At 38.1% G+C, this 12178-nt stretch overlaps 1 protein-coding gene across 3 annotated transcripts in view; it reads right to left on the bottom strand.

Moving 5' to 3' along the window:
* The window catches only part of MSH3 (mutS homolog 3), a 176915-nt gene that overhangs the window by 122232 nt on the left and 42505 nt on the right, over window positions 1-12178 (bottom strand). For all 3 annotated transcript variants that reach the window (XM_058523611.1, XM_058523690.1, XM_058523772.1), the window contains exon 9: window positions 1316-1428. In XM_058523611.1, the coding sequence (XP_058379594.1) occupies window positions 1316-1428 (113 nt within the window). The remainder of the gene's footprint in view (window positions 1-1315; window positions 1429-12178) is intronic.

Raw genomic sequence — 12178 nt, 5'->3', positions numbered from 1 at the left:
AAATCAGTAATACAAAATATCTTATTAATTTCAACTATAGCTTTTTATAATACCAAGGTGTAAATAAAGAGTTAACAAAACCCTTTCCCCTTCTAGCAGAACTTCATCTTTTAACTTTCTAGCTCTGTTCCCCAGGAAACCTGATAAAGATGAAGTGCCAATGTGTTATCCGGTGGCACTGCCTATGATAAAAATGACCTGAAATCAGTAAATTGCATCTGGACTAGGAGGAATTATAAATACCTGATTCCAGAATTTGGCCTTCCCTGAGTAAACTGACTTTTTGCACTTGGCATGTCCTTTGTAGAAATTCCAGCAAGAGATATGGGTTCCTGTAGAGCATGGGGCTTCTAAGCCAGGGCAGATCCTGCACCCACCTGATGCGAGTCTCCTTTCTTTGCAGCTGAGCTGTCATTGCGGGGGGTGGGGGAGGATGTTAGCGCCCAATGGCTCTGTGGACTGCTGTAAAGACTGCTGAGAAGGACTCCCACTAAGAGGAACCTGCCAGCAAGCTAGGTTTTCTGTACTACATCCTTCTAAGTGAATCTGACTCCAAGAGTGGCTTATGGTAGTCTTGTGACTTAGTCTTGCCTTTAGCTGAGCATAAGACGATGATCCCTTGGTGATAACGCAGACTGGTGTCGTAAGTGGGTTACCCTCTCTGACACTCGACTCAATTTGGCCAAAGTACCATGAGATTAAAAGGGATGGAGAGAGAAATGCTAACAAGACACTGATGCCAGGGAGGGAGCTGAGGGAGGCTGATCTATGGTCTAGTGGTGAAAGCTCTGCAGCATGTGATAAGGGATAAAAATGGACCTTAACATAAGCTGGACTGGCAGGAATGAGGGGTACAGACCAAATCGAACACAGATACCTGGCTGAGGAAATGTGAATTAGACAAATAATGGTTACCTAACATATTAAGATCCTGTCACTAATGTTCTGGTATTTTAATTCTGGCAACCACTTTGGAAATGCTAGCCTTCATCAGAAAATTTATCCAAACGGTCTATAAACTTTCAAGGAAAATAATGAGCCACCTTTGAAGAGAAGCAAAACAGAAGGTTGTTCAGTAACTAACTCCTCACACTCCAATGAACATGTCAAAAATACCAGTTACTAAATGGTCAGAACTACAAAGCAGCAGAGGTTTTGATGAACACAGAACAGTGAACTCTCATCTCTACTTCTCCCAGCTATTTATTGGTAACTATTCAGTTTTCATTAAATTGAAAGTCAAACTTGCACCTTTATCCAAATCCGAACTCAGTTAAATTTGAGGGCATATGGCTAACACGTATAAAATACCTACCTTTGATGTCAACTACATCTTTTGCATAAAACTCTGTAACCACCTGGAAAGCATGACTGTATTCAAAATACGTGTTATCCATCCTTTCTACTCGAATTCTGTCATCCCGCACACTGAGAGAAAAAAATGAAAATTTCAAAGATAATTATCCATATTCTTGAACTATCTGTGTATAGGCCATAGCCTGACCAAAAAGATGAAGACTCACTCCTCTTCTCACCCAAGTTGAAGAAAAAGAGCAAAAGATCTAAAGTTTCCCTGTCAAAAGGCCCCATTTCGTGAAATATAATTATTACTTTTACTACTAGTATTTTACATCACCTAGCACATAATAAGTACTTTATATATATTATTATCAAGAACTCATCGAATTTAAGAAATACAAAATGGAGAAAAATGGAAAAGCATCACTTTAATTTAATTACATCTTTTGTTTAAATACTCAGCAACAGAATACATTATGAGTAATTCTCTGAAGTATCATTTTCGTCTGGTTGGCTTTTTGCTAAGTCCATTTCTACCACAGCCTCCAGTCAAATATAATAAATTCCACTTACATCAACTCTCACTCTTTATTCAAAGTGGTTCTACAGTCTTTTAAAAATATGTGTATATATATGATTATGTCAGTAAATAAACAAAATCCTATCCTCCATGCTGGGTAGTGCATTTTCTTATGCATTTCTGTCTTGCTTGGCTCCCCATTCCCCTCTCCTTCTCCTCTCCTCATCTCACCTCACTCCCAACCCATGTCAACAGCCTAGAATGAATCCTTCCTTATTTTTGCACGTTCATATGATCATACAAGATTGTACCACATTCATACATGTCACTGTTTTATAAAAATGAGATGACTTCATACAAACTTTTCTGCATCTTGTTTTCTTCACTGAGCAATAACTGTTGGAAATCCCTCCATATAAAGTGGCCTAGCTACAACTCATTCTTTCTAATGGCTGAAAAATATCTCATAGTCTGTAAACGCCATAACTTATTCAACCATTTCTTTATTACTAGATATTCACTTGGTGTTAACATGTTGTCACACGTAGCTTTAGAACATTTTTATCTAAAAAATAATAAACCATTACAGACACAGTTGTAGCCTGCACACATCTCTCCTCAGTCACATTCATCTGTCTTCAGAAGTAAACACACCATCTTAAATTTGGTGTATACTATTACCACGTGTTTTTACACTTTACAATATATTTTAGTATCTTCACACAATATACTGTATTATTTCACGTCTTAAATTTTATATAAGTGGTACTTTATTACATCTATCCTCCTATAACTTGCTTTTGCACTCAGTATTATATTCCTAAGATTTACACATCAAGACAGATGTACCGCTCTCTAAATTTTTAACTGCTAAGTATTCCATTATTTCTTATGTTTTCTAGCAAATTTTTAAGATTTGCTTTTCAAATTTAATTCACCTGGATTTATTTTGAGGGATGGTTTGAAGTCAGAAATACAATTTGATTTTATATATCATTATCAACTAATGATCAAAGCACCATTTATAGAACATTCCATCTTTTTCTACCGATTTATAATGCTGCTGCCTCCGCTGCATATCACATTTCTATGCATGTGTGGCCGTTTCTAGCTTCTCTATCCTGTTCCCCTGATCTTTTGTCTATCTCTATATCAGAACCACAGTATCTTAATTTCCATGGCCTAGTATCTATATCCGCGGCAAGGCTCTATCTTGCTTTTCTTTTTTTTTTTTTAAAGATTTTATTTATTTATTTTTTCCCCCCAAAGCCCCAGTAGATAGTTGTGTGTCATAGCTGCACATCCTTCTAGTTGCTGTATGTGGGACGCGGCCTCAGCATGGCCAGAGAAGCAGCGCGTCGGTGCGAGCCCGGGATCCGAACCCGGGTCGCCAGCAGTGGAGCACGCTCACTTAACCACTAAGCCACGGGGCCGGCCCCTCTATCTTGCTTTTCAAGATTGTATCGGCTATGCCTGGGCCTTTGATTTTTCTCGATAAATTTTGGGTTCATCTTGTTAAATTTCACAAAAACCTTATTGGGATTTTGACTAGATATGCAATGAATTAATTTAGAGGGAAATGATATCTTAACAAATCAAGATATCTCATTGTTAAAGATGGTATAATTTCTTTATTTATTCATGTCTTTTATATCTAACAATAACTTTCTGTAATTTTCTCCATGTTTCACATATCTGTGGTTGTACTCCCTCTTAGATATATTATAGATTAATACTACTGTGAAGGGAATCTTTTCTTCTCTTTCATTTACTAAAGGGTTATCACTGGTGTACAGGAACCTATCAATTTTCATATGTAGCAACTGTCCAGGACACTCTCCGACTTGATTTTCTTACACTGTCTATGTATGCACTGATATCATCCGCAAAAAAAAAAAAAAAAATTGTTTTCTCTCTCCCTTATCATTCCTATTCTTCATTTCTTTCTCCTATCACATTACACGACTGGCGAAGACCTTCAGGGCTGTGTTGAACAAAGGTAATGCTAACAGGCATCCTTTGTCTTCTTACTGACACTAATGGGAATGCTTCTAAAGTTTCAACTCAAGTATGACGTTTGCTGTAGGTTTTGGAATAAATGACTTATTAGCCTAAGGTTTAGTAAGTTTCCTAGTTTTTGCAAAAAAAAATTTTTTAGTCATAAAGGATTACTGAATCTCACCTAATGTTCTTTCTATGTTAAAATGATCACATGGTTTCTGTCACTTAATTTCTTAATATATTATTCATATTTTCTGATGCTGAATGATCCTTGCATTCCTGGGATATATCATCCTGTCATGATGTTCTGTGTTGCTTAAATAAAGTTATAAACTTCATTTCTTAATGTTTTATTTTTTTTTCCAGGAAATCTGTGCCAGCATACCTAGCTCCAAAGGCTCTTTCTGTTCTACTACAAGACTAGGCAGGCATAAGCTGATTCAGGAAGAAACCTACAAGGGAGGATTTTCTCCCATCTGTGGTGCTGAAGAAAGATTTTTCCACCTTAATCCACTGGAGAGAGAGTATCAGACTAACTGTTGCAAATCTCTTATCGATTTTTATCTTCCTGTAGACTCCCTCAATACCTGGATTTTTAGAAGCCTGCAGCAGTTATTATTTAGCAACTCAAAAGCAATGAATGACCTTACATGAGCTCCACAATGTTTTTGTACAAGTTCCTAGAGTGAACACAAGAGGCATCTGGTTACTCAATTACTGTTCTAATTAACATTTTGTTTGATAAGCAGATAAGGATTTAGAAACCCACTAAATTTGATAAAAATAGACTTGTCAGTTATCCTTGAGGCTTTCATGGAAGCATCACAAGAGTGTGAAATTCATCGTTCTGTAATTTGTATATTAAACATCCTCATGCAAACATTTTTTTCACAAGCTGATTGGAGTTATAAAATCTCATATGTGTGTTTTCCTAGATTTCTTAATTGAAGAAAGTTGATAAATTCAAATCACTATATCTTTGAAACAAAGTCTACTTGAAACACTGTAGACATAATGAGTAAATCCAACCAGAATTCTGTCAAACTAGATTCTAGTAAAATTTCTACATTAAACACAGAACTGCCAATCTTGATTTCCTCAAACTGTAGTCTGTGGAAGACCTACATCAGAATCACCTGCAGTACACAGTAAAAGCAGATTCCACACCCCCAAATGTGTTCAATCTAAATTCAGCGGGAAGTTAGGGGAGGGGGGATATTTTCATTTTCAGCAGGGTTTTTGCGGTGATTCACAGGCAAACTGCAGACTAAAAATACTAGTCTACACCAACAATACTAGCAGCCATCATACGACTAGAGTACAACGTGGAAATGTAAATCCTCTCCAGCAACAGTCTATGTTTCAGCTGCCCTATTGGAGGAGGGCGGAGGTATCGTTTCACCACAAAAATTAAGGAAGTCAACTAAGGTCATATAATTGACCTGGGTCTAAAAATTATAAAAACACCTTCCTTTTCCCACCCTCTACAGAGGCTGTCTGTGGCCCAGGGCTGAAGCCTCCCAAACAGAGAGGAGGCTGAACAGAGGCTGTGCTCCTCCCCAGGCCTAGGGTGGGGACTCCCCTTCTGCACTGGATGGTAGGATATGAGTCTGTCATCACCTGGGGTATGCCAAGCTGGACTGTTTTAAATTAAGACTTCTAATTCTAAAAAACCCTTTTCATATGTAATATGCCTCTCTGTTGCCAAATATATTGTTTTTGAAAAATTAAATGGTGATAAAGCTCTCAACAAGTGTGGAGCCCACACTAAAAAAAAGGGAACTTCAGACCCAATAACATCTTTCAATGTCAACTGGGACATAAAATTGGTGACTCTCTGGTGTCGAATAACAGACCACCTACAAAGACTGCGAACTAACGTTCAATTGTGACCAGACAAATGCCAGCTTACCAACTTTAAGATCCATGCTGACTTCAGAAACTATAATTCTTACAGACAAAAAGAGCCTGGTTAAAGGCTGACAATCTACTCTAGGAAAACTCACAAGGCCTCTTCTGACAGCATATTTACTGCTAACAATAATACTGATTCATTTTCAAGCTTCCTGGCTGAGTGATTAATTCTCTCCTCTGAGGACAGAATGCAACACAAGTCTAAATACAATAAAAGAGACCATGTAACACAGTTGCAATGTCTCTATATTAGAATTAGTATGAAATGCATTAATTTTATCACTGCTTATAGTAGGAAACTATCACTACTTTCTTAGAAGACTAAGGGCATTACGTGAAATTATAAAGACAACCACTAGAAAAATATCAGAATAATCCCATAAAAAGAGCAAGGAAAACAGACCACATAGTGCAAGATTCTTCAAAAGAGATAAAAATAGAAAATAAAATAATGTGGACAAACTAATATCAAATATATCTTCCATATTAAAACCTATTAAAGGAAAATTAATCAGATTGGATTACAAAGGAAAAAAAAACCTCTATGCCACAAACAAGAGCAAAACTTAAAACAAAGTAGTTCAGAAAGGTTAAAAATAGGGCTGGCCGGGTAGCATAGTGGTTAAGTTTGTGTGCTCCCGTTCAGTGGCCCAGGGTTCATAGGTCCAGATCCCGGGCACGGACCTACACACTGCTCATCAAGACATACTGTGGCAGCGTCCCATATATAAAGTAGACGAAGACTGGCACAGACGTCAGCTCAGTGACAATCTTTCTCAAGCAAAAAGAGGAGGATTGGCAACAGATGTTAGCACAGGGCCAATCTTCCTCACCAAAAAAAAAAGAAAGGTTAAAAATAAAAGGACGGCTGAAAAAAAATTGCTTAGATGAATATATTAGACAAACGCAATAAAAAGAAAGCATAGGACAAGATTTTATTATCAGGCAAAACATAATTCAGGACAAAAATCATTAAAGAAGACAAAGAGAGGTACTTTATAATGATAAAAAAAGACAGGATGGGAGAAAAGCTTTTCACCCCATATCCTTAAAATACTTTTAGATTTTTGAACTATTGGAATATTATTACTTATTCAAAAATTAAATTGTTTATTGAAAAAGAGCAAGAGAAAGAAAAGGAAAGAATGGATTACAGGATTTATACAGGAGCTCCCAGATGGAGACGTTCATCTGCTTCCCTGGACTTGACCCTGGGAGGCTGGGAGTCTGGGGAACAGAGCGACTGGAGCCACCCTGCCACCTTGTGGAACACGAGAGGAAGGCGAACAGAAGGAGGAGAGACAAAGAAGAGCCCCAAATCCAGCCATGCCTTCTAGCCTACCTTTGAGCTTTCCCTTACATGATCCCACATGTTCATTTTCAACTTTAAAAAAATTCAATAAGAACTCACTAGAAAGCGTGGGTGTTCAAAATAAAAAGGAGTCTTCGGCTGTCCAGAGAAGGAAGTGGATACAATCATACCAATAGCTTCTTAGAAAGATGGCAACCTCTACTGAAGACCCCATGGCCGACAGTGAACCAAGGTGAGGAAGACCCAAAGCTTGATTTCAGCTGGTGAGTCTGCTTCAGACCAAACCAACAGGCACACAGTACAAGCCATAGATTCTGGAGACCAGGAGGACCCCTCTCCCAACCCTCCCCATCAAAGCAGAGGTGAAGGGACCTTAGCCAAGCTACCACTGAGGACTAGAAATTAAAAGCAGATGTAGGGCCAGGGCCCCTGCAGGATTACAAAGAGCCCTCGAGGTAAACACCAGGACCTACCCACAGAGGACAGGCATACTGGGGAGCGAGAGGGAGGATGGAGAATTCGTCACTCACTGTGCAAACTCCAAGTGGTCTCAGACGGAGGTCTAAGGCCTAGAAGTAATCAAGGCCAGCATGCATGGCAGCTGCGCTGCTCAGCAGACGAAGAGAGATGGGAGGTATTATCCCAGGGCAGGAAGTCTGGAGAAGGTAAATTCATGTCCTTCTAAACCTTTCTCTGGCTTTTTCTAAACTTGTGGTTTTACTTTTCCTTCTTTTATAGTGCTTCTTACCCTTCTAAGGTAAAATTCCATCAAAAAACTTCTAATCTATCTTGGCAAACCTGATAGGAAAGTACTTCTATCTGCAGTGAGTTCAGGAAAGCTAAGAGTTGAGTGCTCGAACTTGGGAAACCAAAGGGAAGGGGAAAATGCGAAGGGGAGGGAATGGGGGCAGAAAGGCCAAGGCCATTTCTGCCTGTAGTCATGACCTCCAGCTTCTTCCCTGATCCTGGAAATCTCTCATGATGTATTCCTTTATAATAATATTTTAAAACCTCCATCCTTTCTAAATGCTTCAGCCCATCACAATCCTGGGTCTTTTTACCACCCATCTCCACATACCACACCTCCAGCCCCGTGCGCACATTCTTATTTAACAAGTGGGCCAAGACTCACCTCCTCCAAGACACTTTCCCAGAAGAATAACCACGTGCTAGGGCAGCCTGTGCTTTCTACTGGACACATAGCACTGTGGTTTGTAAAGTAACACCTTTAGAAATAAAGCTACTTTGCTTCAAGCACGCATGCTCTGTCAGAAACTTCACCCGCAGAGCTAGAAACACAAACTGTAATATGCATTATAAACGAATGAAAATCTCATGAAATATTAACGAAAATTATATCAACTGTGCTACAAAACATTACTCCTTTTGAAGTCCAGAAGCAGAGGTGAAGGAAAGGAACGCCTGCTTCCTTGTGTATGTGCTTCTCCCGAGAGGCCAGATAACATAGTGGTTAGGAGCACATGCTTCAGAGCCCGGACGTCTGGATCAAATCCCAGTTCCACCATCACTAACTGTATAACCACAGACGTCACATATCTCTGCCTCAGTTTCCTCACCTATAAAATCCGTATTAAAAGAACAGTAGCTCCCTCACAGGGTGTCCGTGAGAATAAATCAGTCAATAAATATAAAGACCTTAGAATAGTGCCTAATACATAGTGTTAACTATTGCTATTACAGTAGTCTCCCCTTATCCGTGGGGGATACGTTCCAAAACCCCCAGTGGATGCCTGAAACCGAGGATAGTCCAAATCCTATATATACAGTGTTTTCTCCTATACATACATACCTACAATAAAGTTTAATTTATAAATTAGGCACAGTAAGAGACTAAGAACAATGATAATAAAATAGAACAATTACAACAATATACTGTATGGATGTTATGTGAATGCAGTCTCTCTCTCTCTCTCAAAATATCTTATTGTACTGCACTCATCCTTCTTCTTGTGATGATGTGAGATGATAAAATGCCTACGTGATGCAATGAAGTGAGGTGAATGATGTAGGCACCATAGTGTCAGGCTACACTTGACCTTCTGACAATACTTCAGAAGGAGGAGCATCTGCTTCTGGACCACAGTTGACCACAGGTAACGGAAACCAGAGAAAGTAAAACTGCGGATAAGGAGTCGGGACCACTGTACTATTAATATTATTACTGCTACTTAAAAACGAGAGACGGGGGCCGGCCCTGTGGCGTAGCAGTTAAGTGCACACACTCCACTGCTGGCGGCCCAGGTTCGGATCCTGGGTGCGCACCGACGCACCCCTTGTCAAGCCATGCTGTGGCAGCATCCCACACGGATGTTAGCTCAGGGCCAGTCTTCCTCAGCAAAAAGGGGAGGATTAGCATGGATGTTAGCTCAGGGCTGATCTTCCTCACAAAAAAAAAAGAAAAAAAAGAGAGACAGGAGTAGTCATGTGCTCAAAGGAAAGGGAAAAAAGGGAGAGAGCTTTAGAATGGATGTAACTGGGCAGGACAGGCACAAAGTAAAGAACACGTCAGCAGTAAGGAATATTCTCAGACGCTACAAGAAATGTCTCTAATAGAAACTTTTTCACTCCAGAAGAACAGAGGATGAAGATGAGAAAAAGCTAATATGTGATTTCAGAAACCACTGACCCTCCCCAAAATACCACCACACCTACTTCTGATGCTCGAAATGCCTTTAAATAGACACAAAGCATTCTCATTTCACAAGGAGAAATAAAAGTAGTTACTCGAAGGTCACTTAAACAGCAGTCTTCAAAGATGAGAAAACAAAAGGTAGAGAAGGGCTTATCTATACTAAGGTCATTTTTACAGTTAAATGTAAGAAAAACTAACAACAAAAGTAGCTGAACTCCAAAACTGATTACTTAAGATTGTACCAATTATGCAATATTTATGTGTTTTCCTAAATGTTCCATGAATTCCTTAGCTTAATTTCTCTCTCTCACATACACACACACACACACACGGCACACGCACATACACACGGTCATCTATTTTATATTCAACTCTAACTGGGTGTATTAGGGAGAAGTTGGCATGGTGGTTTCTAGAGCTCCCATTCCACCCTATGTTTCTAACATGTGGTAAATAACCTTTAAGAGCAAAAAAACCCCACACTTTTTTAAATGACATCCTAGAAAGTCAGTGTCTAACATATCTACTATAGGAACACAAAAATCTAGGTTACTTTTCAAAATCAAATTCAGAATAAAGCCTCTGGCACCAACATAATTCAATGTGGACAGAACAGTTTTTCAACAAATGGTTGAAAACAACTAGTAATTGTATGGAGAAAAATGAACTTCAGCCTCTACCCTCACACTATGCTGAAAAATTAAATCAAAATATTTAAGCAGAGCTAAAAGTAAAAGCTAAAACTACAAAACTTCTAGAAGAAAACAAGAGAAAATCTTCACAAACCTGAAGTAGACAAAGATTTCTTGGAACACAAAAAGCATTAACCATAAAAGAAGAAATTAATAAATTTGACTTCCAACAAAATTAAAACCTTCTGTTCTTCCATGGTCATCAAGAAAATTGAAAGGAAAGCCATAGACTTGGAGAAAATATTCATAATACATATCTCTGACAAAGGATTTTTATTCAGAATGTAGAAAGAATTCTTAGAGCTCAATAATCAGACTAGCAACCCAATTCTTAAAAGGGGCAAAAGAGGATATATGAATAGCCAATAAGCACATGAAAACCTCATGGGTCACCAAAGAAAAAAGCAAGTTAAAACCAAAAGGAGACACCACTTCACACTCACTATAATGGCTAAAATTTAAAAGACCAGCAATACCAAAGAGTTAGCCAAGACGTGGAGCAACTACAACTCTCATAGCCTGCTGGTGAGAGTGCATAATTGGGGAACTACTTTAAAAAATAGTTTGGCTGTTTCTTATACACACTTAAATATATACTTACCATACAATCCAGCAATTCCATGCTTAGGTATTTACCCAAATAAAAACACACGTCCATAAAAAGACTAGTACACAAATGTTCTTAGCAGCTTTACCGAAAATAGCTAAAAACCCAAAGTGATGGGATGAAAAGTTTTGGTATACTCATACAATGCAGTACTACCGAACAAAACGAAAGAAACTACACTCAACAACGTGGATGGATCTCACAGGCATTATGCTAAAAGGAGGTGGACACAAAAGAGTACCTACTGTAACGATTCCATGCATGTGAAATTCTAAAACTGTCTGAAATATCCTGTGGTGACAGAAATCAGATAAGTATTTGCTTGGAGGAGGAGGTGGAGGTGGGGCAAAAATCATGGCAAACAGGCACAGGGAACGTTCTGGGAAGGCAGAAATGTTCTACTTCTCAATTGAGGTGCTGGTTACATTGATGTATGTATTTGTCAAGATTGACTCATTCACGTAAAATGTGTAGATTTTATTTCATGTAAATTATACTTGATTAAAGTTGATTAAAAATAAAGTTTTTGATATTTGCCATATAATTTATAGCTGAAAACTTTCTATTTAAAAAAATCTGAACAATTAGACTAAACAAATTCCTGTGCAAATGTGTATTCCAAATACATTTTTGGAATAAGATTCTAATTCCAGGATTTACTCAACAAAAAGCAATGGTGTGGAGAAGTAGCACATTTTGAAGAAAAATATTTAACTTTACATTCTATATTTACTGGAGATGATCACAGTTTGAGATGATCACAGTTTAAATGTAATCCACTATTTTTATATATATGTAAAATTTACCTTGTGTTAGGTAACACAAGGTAAATTTTTAAAAATAATTTATGCTTCCTGTGGTTCAAAAAATTTTTCAATTGCAAAACCAAAAAATTATTACCTGACATTACATTTGCCTTTGAGAAAAAGCAAAAGAAATCCTACTTTTCTGAGAATGCTATAATCTTACATAATCCTGAAGAGAACAATCAGCATTAAAACATTCTCAGATCAGTGGAAATTTATCTAAAACATTTTTTTCATGCATGATTAAAAGCATTGTCCCAGCAACAGACACAAAATCAAGACCATTTCACTCAGATCATATCCCTTTTGAGTTCATTAACAAGCTCTTGTCTGCCTCAGACAACCTAAAAAAGCTAACCTTCCTAAACTAATGT

This window comes from Diceros bicornis, chromosome 1 (assembly GCF_020826845.1).
Source record: "Diceros bicornis minor isolate mBicDic1 chromosome 1, mDicBic1.mat.cur, whole genome shotgun sequence".
In the NCBI taxonomy this organism is placed as follows: Eukaryota; Metazoa; Chordata; class Mammalia; order Perissodactyla; family Rhinocerotidae; genus Diceros; species Diceros bicornis.
Note: the sequence above shows the minus strand (reverse complement) of the source record. Positions and strands in the feature narration are given on the sequence as shown.